A 20,273-nucleotide genomic window follows, 5' to 3' on the forward strand; every position below is an offset into this window, starting at 1 on the left:
TAGGTGTTCCTAAGGATAAATGGCACTGAAAAGTTGGCTTCATCAGTGATTCTCTGCACTGCATATGTAAGTCATGTCTGAACTGCCAAAGGAAATGGTTTTGCTCTTCCAAACAGTTTTATATTACTACATATATTTACCATATAATTATTTTAAACCATTTCTTTTCAAGAGGATGATAAAGATGCATAGTACCTTTAAGTATTTTTTTATAGATCATAGTATCTATATAGGCTTTTTCAGGTAAAAGTGCTCAAATAGTCATTCCATTCATGTAGAAAACATGAATAGACTTAGGAAAGCAAAACTGATTATAGAGGAGTAGCACTTCAATGAACATTTACTATAGAGTGTCAAGATCATAGCAAAATTATAAATTTAGCCCTTTGTGGAAACTGTAGGTGTTTTTTAGAAATGTTGTTACAAGCTGTATTATGAGAGAGAAAAACTTCACACATCTCTGTATACTCTATAGAAATTTCTGGTATGTGTGATTCCTCTCTGAGTTATTGCTCATGTTCACATTCATGCTTTAACTCACAAATGTTGTGGGATTCATAGGATGGAATACAATGTATATTGCCTTTTCCTCCCAGCTGTCTGGGGATGGGGGAGAACCTTGACAATAGACTTTATTCAACAGAGAACTTTTCCCCTTACCTTCCTTTCTCTTCTGCTTTTAGATTTATTTGCCTTAGTTCGGTTTTTACTGATTTTAATTTATTTTATATCTATGTCTGAGGTCCTTGGTTCCTTTGGCTCACCAAGCTCCAGCATCTGTCCCATGCCCTAGGTAATAAGGACTCTTCTCCTTTGTGGGAAGGAAAAGCAAAAAAAAAGGTCAAGAATTTGAGATGTGAAGGATGGACTTGAAATGAGAATCAATCAAGCAGTGAACAAACCTCTGTGAAGGGATTTAGTCTAGCATGCCACTGAGGTTAAAAAGGAAGACAATGGAGTGGGATGATGATGATGATATTTCCATGATTCCCCTCTACTTCAAATTTCAGGAGCTTTTCAATATGCCTGTTTTTGCTTCTACAATATTCTTCTTGTGGACCATAAATACAGTATTAACTCAGCCTTTGTCCAAATGGTTTCAAGGCTTTCTTTTGGTTCTCTTTTGTCAAAAGTAAGAGTTCTAATTAAATTAGATATTTTACCAAATGTCTGCAATGTTCATTTGACTTTCTTTTATTAGACATTTGAAACCAATGAAATTTTGCCATTGTTTTTTCTGTTGGTCAGGATTTCACCTTATATAGGAAAGATGTATTGTTAATTATTTTGTATATATGTTTCAGATGCAAAGTCGATTTAAAGTGATAGGTTGTAATGGATATTCTCAAACTATCACTATTTAAGGTGTCAATAATCTTCAGAGAAAATCCCCCTAACAACACAGTCAGACCACTGATTTGTTAATTCTACAGAATGTAAAATAAATGTGCTAGTGAAATTGCTTCAAAAAAGCTTTTAATTAAAGTATTAATACTTTTTAAACACAGGTGTTTGTAATGCATTTAGGATACAGGAATAATATCTATGAAAATTCCTTCAGTTATAAAGTGTAATATAGGTGAATAAATCTTGTCTTTCCCTTTTGATTTTATAGCTTGCACGTGCAGTGGTCATGCAAATATTTGTCACATGCAGACAGGAAAATGTTTCTGTACAACTAAAGGAATCAAAGGAGACCAATGCCAACTGTGAGTACAATTAAATGTATCCTGACATTATTTTAATTTATGCCTAGTGGATAATCCTTTTTTTCCAGTTGTTTTTTTTTGATTTCGTGGTTGACCTGTATGATGTTTCACTGCTGAATCTGATATCTCCTACATTTCTTAGGAAAATTCAATATTATTTAGTCTTATCTTAAAGAATCACCTCATAAATATTAATATCATTTCATAATGACTACAGCTTTCAGAAATATCCTGTTAAAGAAAGTAGCTGGAAAATTACCTGTAGTTGTCTTTTTTATGTGCTTTTTAGGATTCTAAGTTCAAAAATATCTGCAAAGTTGGGAATTACATGAGTATATTTGTCACATACCTTAGGTCAGAAACTACAACAATTAGATTTTTAGAGTTTTGGAAACATGTTAAGGTGGACAGTGTTTGAGACGTTTGTCCATGTAATTAAATATTGAACTGAGGAATATATAGGCCGGTAGTCTTGGAAAGTACAGTTAGTGTATCTTGTTTTATACTGGAGTAGATTATTCTTGACCAAGGTTTTAACATTAAAAGTGAGGAGACTTAAGTGGGCTGTGAGGCATGCTGAAATAAAATATAAATTATGCTAACTGTGTTTTTGCTAGATTCAAATTCTCCATTCTTCAAAAAGGAGAAATTCCTAAAGGAAAGACTGGATAGAATATAATTTGCAAAAATTACAGGTTGTAGAAATATAAAGAGAGAATACTAAAAACAAATGATGCCATAATTCTAATCAGGAGACATTCGTTTATGATTCCTTCTATTCCTATTTTTAACTTTCTAAAATACAGAAATTTATACCATTGATCATCTGCATTTTTTTTTGAAGGAAAATAGATGCAGAAGGCCAATGCGAAATTAAGCTTTTTTTCTTTTACAGAAAGAATCTTTTTTCTTTCTCTTCTTTCCCTCCCTTATTGTTTGCTATTCCTGAATTATAGGATTTTCTTTTTGGGGAGCAAAATAGAAAATAATACCATGTTATATTTCCTTATCATGGTGTTTTTATTTGTCGTAGATAACCCTTGCTCTAAGTGTTGAGCTCTGTAAATAACAGAAAATAAAAAATGCCTTTTCTCAAAAGGTATCATCTAGTCTTTAAGAACATGAAATATACTGCATTCTCTCTTTGCATAATTTTGTCTACTGATTCATTTTTTCTTCTATTTGATATCCACACTATATCTATTGTTGTTAGAAAATTGTTATCTATTATTATATAATCCCAAGGGTGGGATTCGTCCAACCAAATTCAGAAGTTCACAAAGTAACTGGTTATCTGAATTCCCTTCCCATTTCTGGTTTATATAGTCACTCCTTCCAGGGCTTGCTTCATCTCATCCGCAAGCAGAGGCATACAGTAGTTCATATGCATTGCACCTGAAAGCTCCCATGCCTGCAGTATAAAGGAGGCCTGGGATGGTGAGCTCAGCTGTAGATGTATACGCTGCTGATGTCTGAATCTTACGACATCTGGTTGACATCTTATGACTTCTTGCTCATGTTCCAAGTTCATGACACAGCTTATTTTTTCTACATGTCTAACACTATGAATATAAAATACTGGGAAACCTGCTAGAAGGGCTGATGCTTATGTTGCGCCAGTCACAGTATTCCATTTATTCATTAGCTTTCTTCTGTCAGTTCCTGCTAGATTTTTACATTCAAGTCTATGGCTAGAAGCCTTTCAGAAGAATCAAAATAAAATTTTTCATTCTTAGCTTAAAGACACTGTGTTTGGCTTGTTTCACTGGCAGCCAGTCCTTACACAATTCATAGAGTGCTGAGATACAATCCTGATAGCTGCAAGATTGATCTAAATGTTTCAGGAGATAAAAATGGATCTTTCTTTAAAAAGAGAGTCCAGCTAGGAACGTATAGCAGCCTTTTTCCTGGAGAAAGGCATCTTCAGCATTATTGGTTATTAAATATTATCTCAGAAGTAGAAGCTTCAAGGACTACAGGTAGAATTGCCTTTTTGAACAGCAAAAGTCCTTGTCAGTGGAGGAGCTTGTAACTTAAGCTGAGATAGAGCATAAAGAATGGGAAGAGGAAAAACAAAGAAATAGTGGAAGAGAAGTACCTTTTCAAGTAGGAGAATTAACATTCTAAAATTCAACTATGAATAGCCTTATATTTAAAGACGTTCCTTTTCGTTCATACCCTCCTGTACGCTGCATTCTCTGATAGGAACCTTATTCCTTTCAGTATTATAGTTATTTTAAATAGTAACCAGACCCAAAATTATCTTAGCAATATCAGTTGGTTTCCACTGGAGAAAAGGCATAAATATAACTTACTCCTCTCCACCAGGAAAAGACCAAAAGGTTAGATTAGCCTGCCACAAGGCATATTCTTTGACTGACTGTATATGCAGATTCATCATTAATAGGAAAACATTGATGCGCTTAATGAACTAGCTTGAATCCTACCCTTAAGGCCTTGCTTGATAAGTAGAGACAAGCAACAAAAATACCTGGTGCTGTGTCTATGTGCATATTGTTTTTCATATTCACATGCAAAAACTATGCTGACAGGTATGCTGTTTCAGTAGTGTCTCTGGGACCTTTTGTCTAGCTAATTGCTGACTCTCAGGATGAGACAGGAAGCAAAGACTAGCAATAAATGATGAATTTTTATCATGACAAAACCTGAAGAATGAGATTAGCTTTAAGCTCCAAATTAAGTCTTCACTGGTGATTTATTATTCCTCTTTTAGTGCCCAAACACTTAACCAGTTCTAGAAGTTAGTGGGTGGTTTGATTACCAGTGGATGGTAAGGGTATATATTGATTCAATTTTGCCTGTTTACAAGGAACATTAAAAAAGGAAGTCTACTGCCCTGTACATCATAAGAATTAAACAACAGGAAGCAGGTTCTTTGCTCATCATTCCAATCCTCTATCAATTACCATTCAGCCCTTAGACACTCTGTAGGACTTTTTCTCTTGTCTATATTTCCCATGCTTATTTTGCTATTGCATTCTCTTCCTCTTGTATCTGTATCTTGTTTTCTCTGGTCTGATATGAAACTTTTGTTGTTGCATACGCCCAGTTACACTCAGTCACATCAGTTTGCTGTCCTGTGTTTATGTCTGCCATAAAGGAGTCTTCTATCACGTTTAGTAAACTAGAAGAAAAAAAGGTTGTACTGGTGGTGGATTTTCCTGTGTTGGTCAAGAGGTACTTCCACAAAATGGGAAAACTGAAATTTTAATTTTGACTTTTCCAGAATAAACTTAAAACTGAAGCTACAGATTGAAAGTCCCTGATTTTGTCTAATGTAATACTTTCTTCTTTCTAGATTTTTACATAGACCAAATGCATATCCAGGGCAAGCTGTGGTATTAAAGCATTTGATATACCCAATGTTTTCTTTTGGATGAAATAAACTCTGTAGAGCAGCAGTTTTCAAATTGTTTTTGGCCATGATTGCATTTCTCATTGTGAGCGTCACATCTGTTAAGTTCAGAGACAAAAATATTTGCATGAAAATTGACTTTCTGCTTTGAGTCCTTTCATAACTCTGCATGGTCTTAATTTGGAAGCCACTGTTCATATATACATAAATAAATAAGTATACTCACACTATATAGTTTATGACAAAACATCTAGAAAGAGACCAGTTCTAGTTATCTGGTTATAGACAATCTGAATGTATTGGGACACTATCTAGAATAAATTTCAGTACTAGAGACTCATTCTGTTAAGGCTACTGGATTTCCTGAGGAAAGCAGGTAATTACAGGGCAGGTTTGTAAAGAAGCCATTTAGAATTTTAGTACATATCATCAAACATCATACTTTGGGTTTGTCATTGTACTCTGATGCTTAGTTTGGGAGAGTGATCCATTTCAGTCGAATGTTGTGTTTGAATTATTTCCCTTAGAATGTCAGGAGATGAAGAATATCAGAAATAGGTCACTCCTGAGTCACTGAATCCAGGCCCTATTGCCATCTAATTTGTAAACATTATATGAAGAATGTTAATTTGCTGAAATTTGTATTATGTTTAAAACATACTAAACTATTTTCTCTGTAAAAATTATCCTGTTTTGAACGTATCATAATGTATTGTCAAAGTTCATACACAGTTGTTATCTAGAAGATAGGAGGATTATTTTAAATCAGCTGAATGCTTTACTTACATTTTCTACTTATTATATTCAGCATAAATCATCTGGACCTTGATTCAAACAAAGTGTGAATACTCTTCTCCATAGCTCTGGATAAAAATTGTTTTTGCCACTCACTGGATGGGCTGTTGTGCATTCTCAGCAGCAAACCTATAACCCTGTGATTTCTAAAATAAGGATTTCCATGAAAATTTTAAACTCTAGCTGTTCAGTGTGAAAGTTAGATTTATATTCCTGTCAAGAATCCTATTGATTAGAAAGTCATAGCTGCAGGGCTGTATGTTATTCCTCCCTCCCTCCCTCCCTCTCATGTGAATGCACACCATGCCTTAGGGGCAGAGATTTTAGGAAATCAAGGAGACCTTACAACACACATTTTTTAAAAGTGAGAGCTGTAACAATCTGTAGAGAGAATAACTTTCTTGTCTTGGGATAGGCAGGCTTTCTTCTCTCCCTACAACCTCTTTCTTTTTTTCCTAGCTTAAAAACAACTCATGTTTGTGCATTATTGGAGGGTGCTTGTATGTGTGTGGTGGGTTTTTTGCTTGTTTGGTTTTGGGTGTTTTTAAGTATGCCAGTCTCACAGCGTTCTTTGTGAATTGTGCTGTTGCATATTACAAAGCACAATGCAGAGTGGCACTTCAAATCACAATAAGTGTTCTAAGGCGGTTTTAGTAAGCATGCATGCTTTTTTATAATGTATTTTAAATGAGATATGTTAAAAATTTTCAAAAAACAAGTATTTTTATTTGCCTTTAAGCAGGTAGTTTCCATCAGTGAAAACTCTGGTATTCTCCTAATCAGGAGAAATTGATTAATATGCTTTGATTTTTCAAGGTAACTAGATTGCAAAACATAAAAACAGATATGTAGAAAGATACTTACATGACAGGGAAAGAATATTGTCTTTTAACGTATTTTTAAATGAAAATTAATACAGTTTCATAGCTTATTTTCCAAAATGTTCAGTCTTTCCTGAACATGCTGAAACATTTATTGCACTGTGCTTCCCAGTTAGAACCATTGCTGGAGTTTTGGAGAAAGGAAGTCAATCTCCCTTGTTAAGTACTTTCCCCTGTGGAAGAATTTAGGCTTTTGGACCTATCCTGTTGGTAATGTTTCTTTGATGGTATCTTTGAATGATGTGCAGGTTAAATATCAGTGTATCTAAGTACCCAGGCATAAAATCAGAATAATAATTATCCTACCTAACTGGGGAAGATTTAAACTTTGAGAGCATCTGCAGTGGTGCATAAATAAGAACAACCCCCAAATGGCAGAAGGGCTTGGTTTGAAGACTTTTGTAATAAAGAAGTGCTAGGTCTGCATACTGAATGATGGAAACAGAGGAAAATATTGAATGATGTTCAGTTTGTGAGTACCACCTATCCGATGTACTACAAAAGACAGGAATGCTGTGAAAAAGAGTATGTGATATTTAGTGATAGCATAAACATTCCTTATTTTTTAATCATTTGATCATAATAATTTGATCATTTAGTCATTTGATCATATTTTTTTCTATGTAACTGCAAGAAGGATAAATTTAACAGTATACAATGTATAGATTCAGGATTATTTTGGAATAAAAAAGTAATATTTTTATTATTTTAATTCTATTAAGTATTCAAACAATTTGTTAGTCATATGGTTATTTCTTCTGAAGAGGCACAAGAAATACTACTGCACTTATAAAAAATATATCCTGCATATTTAAGAAAATCATCAAAGTCTCCAAGCTTTAAAAAGCTATTTAATAATGTGGGGATCTGTACATAAACTTTAATAGGCATTTATTGATAGTCTGATTTACATAAGAATAAGATTTGAAAATAGCCAACTGTCCTCCCCTGTGTACTCCCCCTCCACAGAACAGTATAATTCCTCTTCCATATGGAAAGGCAGATAAAAAGTAGACTGGGTTCTGAATCAAATTCACCATTCTATTGATAATATGGCAGCTTTATTTACTTATACCGGAGTAAACCTGGTTCCCTTTGCTTCCCTTCTGAGCTCAGCTTCGTGCTTTCCAGTAGGGGAAATACAGACAGCAGTCATTTAACAAAATCACTTTATTAGAACTTTCTTTATCAAAGAGAAGAAAAGAAAAAATAATCTGAGATGTTCTAGTTGTTGAAAGTTTAATAGAACAGCTTCTTGTAGTGAAGAACTCATTTTTCCCGATAGAGGATAGAAGCCAGTTAATCCTAGTTACTATGGTGATCAGTGCTTTTCTGAAGTGAATGCAAGTTCGTAAGTATAATATGTGATGTTTCAAAATACGAAAGGAAGCTGTGTTTTAATTTTGTTCAAGTTTTTTCTTTTTTCTCTCATATGATCATATTCCACCCTGTTATCTTTACATATTTGATGGTATTTGACACAACATGTTTTCTCCTTGTTCCTGCTGAGTCCAGTTCTTGAGCTTTCCACTTAGGAGAAAACCTGCTATGTTTGACATGCTTATGCATATTACCCCGTTAGCTATCATGGTTCAAGGAGAATTACAGCAAAATTTGGCAATTAAAGTTAGGTGGGCTTAGTGCCTGCATCTGTTTTTGTTTAACTTCCTGTACATTTTAGCTTGCTTCTATAAGGATAGGCTCAAGCCTTCAACTAGTTCTTAAATAGCTAGATCATTAGGTTGCTAAGGAGAACAATGAAAAAAGCTCCCACTTTAACATTAAATATCTGTTTTAAACATACTAATTTTATTCTCTACATGTAGTAATTATTGTCAAATCTATCAGAGACTTGAAATACTTCATATTCTTTTTAAATTAATGTTTCTGGCATCAATCATTTTTGCTAAAATTGCTGCTTCCATTTAACAATACTTCTAAATATTGAAGCATCAGAACATGACCCAAATGCACTCTAATGACTTAATATTGAATGGCTTAATATTGAAATATTTGAGGCAATTTTTAATCTAAAATGTGAGGAAAGATAAAGCTCGTGATTTGGAAGGGGCCTTGAGCAGTATTTTTTCTATCAGTTTTGGCAGTATTGTATTTCTCTATCTGTATTTCTGTAGAATTCTTCTACTGCAGTAGGCTCACTTTCCCTTCTTTGATATATTCAGTATATGATATGTAAAGTTCATGAAGGTCTCTGGGATCCTTTAGAATAACAGGCTTTCTGTAAATGTGAAGCAACACTTCTCTTGAGAATTGTTGCACTGTAAATCCCCAAGATTGTATTTTATCTGGAAAAGTGCCAGACTTTGTAAAAATGAAGAGGAACTGGAGTTTGAATGTCCTGTATTATTCCTAGAAGGCGGCGTTGTCAGAGAAGAAGAGAGAAGTAACTAGTGGTTAGGGAGCAGCTACTAACACTTAGCTTAGAGCTTTGTATATTGGTACTTTATTGTGGGTCAGTATGTGTTGAAATGTGTTAAATCTGGGAGAACACTCTGATATTGATATTGCAATGCAAAACTACTTATGTTAGCAAGATGTTTCTTGCCAAGAGCTGAATTAAAAATGGCAGATGTAATTTTCTTACATTTTACATTCTGATGAAATATGCCTTTTATCTTTCTGACTTCATTACTAATTACCTGGGAAAATGAGAACAGTTTGGGGGAGGAGGGTTCTCTTTTTTACGAGAACAAGGTCATTTTGCTCTTGACTTCTTTTTAAGTTAGACTTTTTCTTGAGTGATTGTGTGTACGTATATATAGGTAACTCTTCTTCGTTGGCAAGCTTGTCAGAGCAGAATCTACTCACCATTAGGCTTCAGTTGTTCTCTAAGGTCCTTTATATTCATGATTTCCTCTCCAGCCTACCACCAAGAATAGAAACTGCAGAACAAACAGACTTTCTTTACAACTTTGTGACCACTGCTGGCTGTAAAATAGGAATGCAAGCAGTGCACTTACTTCTTGTGCCCAACTGGTTTATGTTAGTATACCTGCTGGATATAGATTTAAATAATCCCTTTTTGTTTCCCTTTTAAAAATAGGGACTGGCTTTTTCTTTCATAATGAGTGAATAAAAATATCTTTAAAAAAAAAAAAAAAGATTATTCCTCCTGTGACATGGCCATGCCATGCCACTTGCTGACTGACATTTCAATAATCTGTTTTGTTTAGTGAGGGACATATCAGTAAAAACATGGAATAAGGAAGGCTGGCTAAATCTTTCAAAGATGACATGCTTTGCATAAAATTTGAATCCTGGTGCTCAGGATTCATTTTTTATAAGGCAAACTTCTTTTATAAGAAATGCAAGTTATTTTTAGGTGTTGTAGTAGTTGTAATTGTCTAAGGATGTAGGTAAGGTAATGCTTGTTTGTGTTATTTTTATTATAGTACAGCTGACAAGAATAGACAAGTTCACAAGTCCTTCTTTAGGTCTGAAATAAAACTAGGAAGTTACAAATCTAAATACAAGCTGAGGACAATTATTCTGCCTTTAATTGGGTAGGTATCGTCTGAGTCTGGATTGGGATGAATTTAGGAGTGGAAGTGATGCTAATGATTAATCTCCTACTTGAAAAAGAAGAAACAGTTATGGATGTACAGCCTGTGCAACAGGGAAGAGGACAGGAAGGGAGGTTGTAACTGCCATAAAACTAGTTTGTTATTGTGTCTATGAGTTTTGGTATCTAGTGAAGTTGTGACCTTAGTTTCTGTGCTCATTTTTAGAAAGTGTTTTTTAGGTTCTGAGGCTATTCCCATACTGCTGAAAATACAGCCATGGGCCAGGTCATTTGGGCTGGTTTTACACATTGCTTAGGGCTAACTTTAAAGCAGGTTTGCACATATCTGCCTGGTACAGTACTTGGCCTTGGTTCTCAGATAGGCCCACAAGGTGTTGCTAACACTTAAAATTCATTTTTTTTCTCCCAGTTTGAACTGTTGCAAATGATATCAGAGCTGTGCTGCAGGCCACTAGTGTGGTGCTATTGTGTCATGGAACTAAAGGTGCATGTTGTATCCTTTGGGGTGTGGAATGAAGTCTTCTGGGAATACTTCTCTGGGCCATACTGGAAATGCACTTTAGGGGTTAATCACAATAGTTTCTAGGGCTTTTGAAAAGTAACATAAACCAAAATCAATATGAACAGCTCTTATCAAGAAAGCAGGAGAGGTGTGTGTAGTTACACCATCTCTTGGCATTGCTTCTGTGAGAGGATGTAAAAGGATACTGGAGCATTTCTTGTGAGAAAAACAGCATAAAGCCTTACTCAGATTCCAGAAAAACTTGTAAGAGGCTGCTGACAGAAAAGCCGGCTGGAGTATGTTGGAGGACTGTGTAGGATGGAAAAAGCATGGAAAGAGCCAAATCTATTGCAATTTCATCTGTATTGCTTTTGGGAACAGTCTCTGGAACAACCTATTCCCTGAACTCTGCCGGGTGTTATTTTGGATAGAGCTGGCTAGAGCAGGTTCAAGCAGAGCGGGAAATAGTCTAACAGTGTAGCAGCGAGAATGATCAGAAGTCCAGTACTTGGGTTCATTACCTGGCCCTCCTTTGTTAACAGTGTAGGCATAGCTAGAGAGGCGTTCAGAGGTGTTTAGGGGTATTCATCCTAAACATGAATAGTGATCTCTGCTGTTGCTACTCAAAAAGTTCTAAGAGCCACTTCATATAAATACTGATGTATCTGTTGGAAAGGATCTTGGGTACAGAGCTAGTCCCATCTATTTTGTCAGTCTGGCAAAAAAAAGTGATTTTGCTATTCCATTCTCATAGGTCACCCTATGGTCCAGTCAGAAGTCGCTGAGTGTTCAGCTCTAGAAATGCTGCCCCTGGAGGCAACTGCCACATTTGTCCATAGAACAGATTGCTCCACCAAAGATGTTTTACTTCATCCGTTTGCTGCTTTGAAGGACGATTAATATAGTTAGACTACCTTGGACGTATGTTTGCCATTAAAATCCTCCTTGTCAATGACCTGACAGCCAGCTAGATAACTGTTCTACTGTTTAACTCTCCTTATATTTAAAAATATTAACTGGTTTCTATTGTATTTCCAATATTGCATGTATTATAAACAACAAATATCTTAACATACCCCTCACATCTCAGCTAGAACACTTATTTTAGTGTTTAGAATTATGTTCTGGATGTGTCTATCTGATTTAGCTGATATAAATAAAATCTTTCTGTAGATGACTAACCTGTCTTTTAGATGGTTAATGTCAGTTGGAATGAATCCCTCTCTACATCTGTTGTGACCTCCCAGCTCTGAATCCTGTTTGTTTAAATAATTTTCTAGTTCTGTTTTTCTTTTACTTCTTTCAAGAAAGACCTTTGATTCAGTGTCAAATAAGCTGTTCCCTGCTTTAAGTCTGGTCTTCTAGCCTCTGTGTAAAAATGTATTTTAATCTTGTCTAATCATAGAATCGTGGAATCACAGATTCATTGAGTTTGGAAGGGGGCCACTGGAGATCATCTAGTCCAACCCTGCTCAAAGCAGGGTCAGCTGGAGCAGGTTACTGAGGTCCGTGTCCAGTCAGGTTTTGAATATCTCCAAGGATGGACAATCCACAACCTCTCTGGACAACCTGTTCTAGTATTTGATCACCTTTAAAGTAGAAAAATACTTTCTTACATTTAAATGGGATTTCTTGTATTTCAGTGTGCCCATTGCCTCTTGTCCTTTCAGTGGATACAACTGGGAATAGTCTGGCTCTGCCTCCTTTACTCCCTCCATCATGTATTTATACACATTGATAAAATTCTCCCTGAGCCTTCTCTTCTCGAGGCTAAACAGTCCCAGCTTTCTTAGCCTCTCCTCATGCGATGGATGCTCCAATTAATCATCTAAATCATCTTTGTGGCCCTTTGCTAGACTTGCTTCTGTATATCTATGTCTTTCTTGTACTGGAGCCCAGAGCTAGACCCAGCACTCTGGATGTGGCCTCACCAGTGCGAAGCAGAGGGGAAGAATCATCTCTCTCGACCTGCTGGCAATGCTGCTCTTAGTGCACCCCAGGATGCTGCTGGCTGCCTTAGCTGCAGGAGCACATCACTGGCTCATCATTAGCACCCTATCCAATTCCCCTGTTGAATACATAGTGTCTGTTGTGATCTTTTTCCTAGCTTATTGTATGGTTACATCAGCAAATAATGGAGCTCTTGGTGACGAAGGATACAGAGAAGGCAGAGCTACTGAATGCCTTCTTTGCTTCAGTCTTTACTGCTCAGGCCAGCCCTCAGGAGCCCCAGATCCTGGAGGCAAGAGAGAAAGTCTGGAGAGAGGAAGACTTTCCCTTGGTGGAGGAGGAGTGGGTTAGAGATCATTTAAGCAAACTTGACACCCACAAATCCATGGGCCCTGATGGGATGCACCCACGAGTGCTGAGGGAGCTGGCGGACATTATTGCTAAGCCACTCTCCATCATCTTTGAAAGGTCCTGGAGAACAGGAGAGGTGCCTGAGGACTGGAAGAAAGCCAATGTCAGCCCAGTCTTCGAAAAGGGCAAGAAGGAGGACCCAGGGAACTACAGGCCAGTCAGCCTCACCTGCATCCCTGGAAAGGTGATGGAGCAGCTCATCCTGGAGGCCATTTCCAAGCATGTGGAGGACAAGAAGGTGATCAGGAGTAGTCAGCATGGCTTCACCAAGGGGAAATCATGCCTAACCAATCTGATAGCCTTCTGTGATGGAATGACTGGCTGGGTAGATGAGGGGAGAGCAGTGGATGTTGTCTACCTTGACTTCAGCAAGGCTTTTGACACTGTCTCCCATAGCATCCTCATAGACAAGCTCAGGAAGTGTGGGTTAGACGAGTGGACAGTGAGGTGGATTGAGAACTGGCTGAATGGCAGAGCTCAGAGAGTTGTGATCAGTGGCATAGAGTCTAGTTGGAGGCCTGTAGCTAGCGGTGTCCCCCAGGGGTCAGTCCTGGGTCCAGTCTTGTTCAACTTCTTCATCAATGACCTGGATGAAGGGACAGAGTGCACCCTCAGCAAGTTTGCTGACGATACAAAACTGGGAGGAGTGGCTGATACCCCAGAGGGCTGTGCTGCCATTCAAAGAGACTTGGACAGGCTGGAGAGGTGGGCGAAGAGGAACCTCCTGAAGTTCAACAAAGGCAAGTGCAGGGTCCTGCACCTGGGGAGGAATAACCCCATGCACCAGTACAGGTTGGGGGCTGACCTGCTGGAAAGCAGCTCTGCGGAGAAGGACCTGGGAGTGCTGGTGGACACCACGTTAAACATGAGGCAGCAATGTGCCCTTGTGGCCAAGAAGGCCAATGGTATCCTGGGGTGCATGAGGAAGAGTGTTGCCAGCAGGTCGAGGGAGGTGATTCCCCCCCTCTACTCAGCCCTGGTGAGTCCACATCTGGAGTACTGCGTCCAGTTCTGGGCTCCCCAGTACAAGAGGGATGTGGCACTACTGGAGCAAGTCCAGCGAAGGGCCACAAAGATGATTAGGGGACTGGAACATCTCTCTTATGAGGAAAGGCTGAGAGAGCTTGGCCTGTTTAGCCTGGAGAAGAGAAGGCTGAGAGGAGATCTTATCAACGTGTACAAGTATCTGAAGGGAGGGTGTCGAGAGGATGGGACCAGACTCTTTTCAGTGGTGCCGAGTGACAGGACGCGAGGCAACGGGCACAAACGGAAACACAGACACTTCCATCTGAACATGAGGAAAAACTTTTTCACTGTGAGGGTGACCGAGCACTGGAACAGGTTGCCCCGAGAGGTGGTGGAGTCTCCTTCTCTGGAGATATTCAAAACGCGCCTGGATGCAATCCTGGGCAATGTGCTCTAGGTGACCCTGCTTGAGCAGGGGGGTTGGACTAGATGATCTCCAGAGGTCCCTTCCAACCTCAGCTATTCTGTGATTCTGTGATTCTATTTTTAAGATCCTTTTAACTGTGAGTGAGATTGAAGGGGAAAGTTAGGGGTCATTTGCCCAGTTAATATCATTTCATGATTCTTTATCTTCATATAGTTCAAATATAGTTCTTTAAATATTCTTGCTATCTCTCCATTCACTTGTGGATCCTGATAGAAAAAGTACGTGTTTTCAGCTTCATAGTTTGAGTTTTTGACTTAAAAACCCCAGTTGAATGAATTCATTGTCTTAAATGATTTATTTGAATCACTCTCTGTAGGGTTGCAATGTAATTCTTGATGAATCATGTTAATTTACTTTTCTTGATCTCATCTGATGAACTTTTATTTATTTAATCTTGCTTTGTCATTTGGTCTTGTTAGCTGTCTGTGCTCAGTCATCATCCGAGATGAATTCTTATTTCTTAGTTATTTTATTCTTCCATTCGTTTGTCTTAGTAATCTCCATTCAGTGTTTGAATATCATGTTTCCCTCGACACTGACCATACCTGAAATCTGTTGTTGACATTCTTTTACTGACAGATGAATATCCGGTTAAACTTGAAACTCAGTAGACACAGGTCTGTATGTATTATCTTTGTTGTAATTTGTAAACATTTACAGAGCCGAGTTGCAAAAACAGTAGCAAATTCTGGAGTTGGACCCCAGCACATAGTCAACCTGATTTCTTGTTTAGTGATTTCTAACTGTACCTCTGTTGGAAATAAAAGGAAATGGTATGACAGTGGAGATCAACTTCTTTTCAATATGGAATTCTACCACCCACTTCAGTCTTCCCTCCTAATCTGAATGAACTGAATATCCCTTTGGTTTCTTCATTCTGCCCAAATATGTCATTCAAATCACCAAAACTTATAAATACATCCAGTTTGAGTACTGTGCTAATTAACTATTTTAACCATTAATAAAATTCTTTGTTCTGCTCCTGTGTTTGGATTTTAAACTCTGTCATGAACATTGGTTCACGGGAGCCATAGCAAATCTCTCTAAATTGTCAGGTACAGGATGGTATCTATGCTTTTTAATACTCCTTATTAATGAACTTCTATGCCTGAATGTAGCCAGGTACTGTGCCTGACCTAATCATTTTACGTCTTCCATATTCACTACACCTGAAGTCAGTCATTCTAGCTCTTTTTCAGATACTAGCAGCTTGTCCACCTGATGTCATGTACATGTCACACCTGCTCAGTGAGTATTTTGACCCGATCCTTTCTGTCCAAAGAAATCTTATATATGCCTGAGTCCTGGAAGTAGTTTGGATCTGTAAATTCCATTCTCAAACACACTTAGATCTAGGAGATTTTGCAGGTAGCTAAGTACCTCTCCAGTTTTACAGGTGGCTAAGTAACTCTCCAATTATGTGTGTCCTTAGGCACCTAATGCAACCTGTATACTGAAAAGGCAGTTGTGTAGTTATTCTGGATTTGGAAATTCTACTCTAGTAACTGGGCACCTAACAATTTGGTATTGAGATGAGAAGCATTACAGCGCATATGTATCTCTGTGGATCTGGGCTCTGATCCATTCACTTTTGATGCTTTTTTTTGGGTTCCATTGTGTGCCTCTTAAGGTGAAAGTCAAGTGGAGTGTTCTCCCTTGTAGTTGCCCCCCATTGAAGTCTGTTAAATTGTTTTTACTGACTTTACACCATAAATTAACTCCTACAGATTTTTTAAGAGTTAAAATGATGTCTATTTTTTTTTCCAAATCTGAAAGAAGTCTGTGCTTAATCTTCCATCTCTTCATAACAAAAGTTTTACCCAGTACCCTACTTCAAATTTTATAAGTTATAATGTTTGGGGCAGGAGAGACGGGAGAAAAAATAATATACATTCCTAGTGAAGCATGAAGTTGTTTGAGGCTTCCTACTGCTTTGGTTAAAGATAAGAGGATCTCTTTATATAAGGAAAACAGAATCATTAATGGCTTTTCTGGCTACTCATCCTGCTGTCAGCAAGAACAACCCTTGGCTTAATTGAGACTGGTGAAACCAGATACTTGAAGGAGCTCTAATTTAAAATTCTACTATATACTGCTATATAGTAACTGATTAAATTCAATGTATGCACTCCTCTGCATCACTGTTACTATTGCTGACTACTGCTACCAAAGTCAGCTTTGGACAATTAGCTATGGAGCAGAAGGAAGGAAAATGATAGCCCCTTTGCGAAAGGAGAGCATTTAAGGAGAGTTTTTTTCAGTGATTTAAGAGGAAATGCTCCTACAAAACTTTATGGAGGACAAAGCATTTTCAAGGTGAGCATCTTCCAGAAAACAAATGTTGCTAGTAGAGGTTTTCATGGACCCTTTAGCTAGAACAAAGACTTTGATATGTATGATTATTTTTGGCTTCATGAAACACAAATGCCGAAGTCAGCTTTAGTATACATACATATTTGAGAAATCAAGGCTATCAAAGTGTTTTTAATATTTTGATCTTCCTAAGGAGAACTTGGCTAATATATGAGGTATTGAACAGCCTTTATAATGGTTCATCAGAATTTTATACATCGTTATGACCTCTAATGTGATGCAAGAGAGCTTTCCTGACATGCCCCTATCCTTGTGGTTGCTCACAGTCCGTATCAGGAACTTAGAGAATGGCAGTTTGTAAATTGTGGGAAGAGGGAAGAAGATGAAGATAAGACAAAAGAGGGGCTTATAGCGATATGATGATATTGTTGTTGCCTTAATCAAAATTGCATTTTAAAAAACTATGTGAAGCCATCAATTTTCAGCTGTTTTGTAAACAAGCATGTTGTTTTATTAGCTTGCAGTTTAGGATAAGATAAATCAGTCAAAGTTTTCAAAACTATGACTGAAAAAATTTGAGAACAATACCGGATGGCAACAATGATGAAAACAACAACAAAAAAGCTAATCAGGAGATAAGTGGTGAAACCTCTTTCAAATTCTAGGAGTCATATACCAAAATCTTCATATGGCAGAGAGTCATAAGCACATACTACTTGCCTGAAGTGGAGTGAAAGGTCTGAAAATTTCCAAGAAATTTTCCCCTTCTCTTAACTTCCCAGGAATTCCGGCTCCTTCATTGCAAGATGAGATGTTGTGCTGGGCATGCAGTTGCATCCAAAGATGTCCCACTGTCTTTGGCCTTAATGGCTTGCCTCCCACAGTGGGTTTGGATTTTCCCAACTGCATCTTGTTCCAGCATAATGCAAGTGCTTATTACTTACAAATACACACCAACATGAACTGTTAAGTGTCAGATGCTCATAGACTATTTTGATTGCTAAATCAGGAGATAAATTAACTGTTTATGACCTTCTATGTATAGCTTCACTTTTCTCCCATTTCTGCCAAGGATAATATGGATGTTTAACATTTCCATTAAAAGTGCTTAGAAATGTACTAGTAAAAACACTTCACCAAATCCCCTCCTCTTAATCGTTTGTGGTAGCACTGTACTGGGGAGCTAGCAAGACTGTGGTATGTTATTCGAGAGCAAGGAGAATCAATCCATTTTCATTAGAAGATTAGTGATAGAAATAGGGTTTGGGTTGGTCAAGTGTTAAAGAGGGTAGAGAGTTAAAGTGTAAAAAGTGATATGATTTAGGTACAGGCATTCATTTCAATATGCAGTTATTTAAGGACTGGTATTTCATTATGTACTTTTAGAGTTTAATTACTCTGCAACAGAAACTACGATTGTGAGAAAAACAAGTAAAAAATATATGCAACAGGTATATTGAGTTTTGATGTGGATGACATGACCTCTCATGTGAAGGTGATCTGTAAAAAGGAGATGACTTCAAAGGAACTCCAGCTGTTTCTGCACATAGTTTCACATTTACATGTTTGTGTAAGAAATGACTTTTCTGAGGTTTGTGACAGTATTTATGGTGAACTTGTTAAATAGTATTGGATCCCTGAAAACCTACTTTTTTTTTTTTTTTTTTAATAAGGCTGTTTCTTCCTGAGATGATAGCACTTACTGAGGCACAGAACATCAGTTCTCAATAAAAGACAAATAGCATTTATGCTTTTAAAATGACTGAAAATATTTTTTCTTTCTGACTTTAAAGAAAAATCATTAGGAATAATCAATTGTTTGACCTGTTCTGTACTTAGTCTGTCTGTATACTGTTATATCTATCATTTTTGATCTGAGATATGTGATTAGATGTACTGTGAAGTTTATTAGAATGGTTTTAGTCCTGACTATAAAATAGCTTTGTAATTAAATCCAGTAGGAAGTACATATAGGAAGTACTTCAATAAAGATATGTGTTGGAGTATTGTTAACTATTGAACTCTTATTAAAACCAATATTAAAATAAAATAAAAACATTAGGATACTGGCCATCAAAGTAATTTTTTCCGCTTATTATTTCAGTATGTGGAAAATTCAAAATATATACCCAACAGGAAGTGAGTAGGGATTTGCGTTCATGAAACAGATTTCTCTACTAAGAGTAACTAATGTAACACGCACCCCTTATTCATCCCAGGTTTTCCTTTTTAAGGAAGTTGTGGAAAGAGTGTGTTTAATGAACATTTATAATGGAAATACTATTTTTCAATAGAATCCATGTTAAGTTTGCAGTTTTAGAAGAACTTCAGGTTGAATGATTTGAAGCTGATTCTGGTTTTATTGATTGTCAAGTAACAGACACTCTTTACTGTCCTAGTGTTGCTCTTCCCTTTGAAAATGGTTTCATAATACTAGAGTAAGTCTTTGGTAGCTCTAAAGCTCTTGCCTTGCTGATGAGGCTTAATCCCGCGAACAGATCGCATAATTTTCATCAGGACAAAGCAAAGGCTCAGGAGACTACCTTTGCAAGTCTGTTGTCAGGATTTATGCTATCCCAGTACATTGCAGCGGATATATTTCTATACATAGCTCAATCATGTTTTGCATTAGTTAATTTGTGTTGAATGCAGAAATACTTAAAGCAGGAAGGAGAATATATTGATAATAAACAGCAGGCCTGAGCGAATATTTTGTCTTATCAAATCAGAAGTGATCTGCATAAAGGTTAATATTTCAAAGGAAAAAATTTTCTGAGGTAGACCTGTCCTGAACATCCAAATTTTTTCCTTATTTTCAGTGTTCAAGTTTAATGTTTTATATAGTAATCCAACAATTTTATTCTTTAACCAAATAGAATTCTGTTTTCTTCTTAATAGATCTACTGTGTTTGTGACTTTTTGCAGCTCTTGAAAATTGCTTCAATATTCTCAAATATTAACTTTCAAATAAAATGTTTTATATTTTGCAGTACAGATCCGAAGTTATAATTTGTTTGATAAGCCATTAATATGGTAATTAGTAATTGATACAAGAGTTGTTACAATTGAAATAAACATCTGTTCTAATCAATTCTTCTTTAAGCTACTGAAAGTATATAGGGAACAGTGGGAAAAAATATTAGTGTGATAGCTCATACTAGTATGAAATTAAAATGGTGCCTTTTAATGTTGCTTGACATGTATTGGTCAATACTCAACTTGAACAAAATACCATGTCCTTTTTTTATTTTTAAATCTGTTTTCAAAATCTTACAAATATAGTAAAAGAAATTAAACTACATTGTGATGAAAACTTTAATGATAGATATATCTATCAGC

General features: G+C 36.8%; 1 protein-coding gene across 1 annotated transcript in view; it reads left to right on the forward strand.

Moving 5' to 3' along the window:
* Positions 1-20,273, forward strand: part of ATRNL1 (attractin like 1) — a 565,377-nt gene that overhangs the window by 187,775 nt on the left and 357,329 nt on the right. The window contains exon 20 of the mRNA XM_013948667.2: positions 1,616-1,709. Within this exon, the coding sequence (XP_013804121.2) occupies positions 1,616-1,709 (94 nt within the window). The remainder of the gene's footprint in view (positions 1-1,615; positions 1,710-20,273) is intronic.

Source organism: Apteryx mantelli, chromosome 7 (assembly GCF_036417845.1).
Source record: "Apteryx mantelli isolate bAptMan1 chromosome 7, bAptMan1.hap1, whole genome shotgun sequence".
Classification (NCBI taxonomy): Eukaryota; Metazoa; Chordata; class Aves; order Apterygiformes; family Apterygidae; genus Apteryx; species Apteryx mantelli.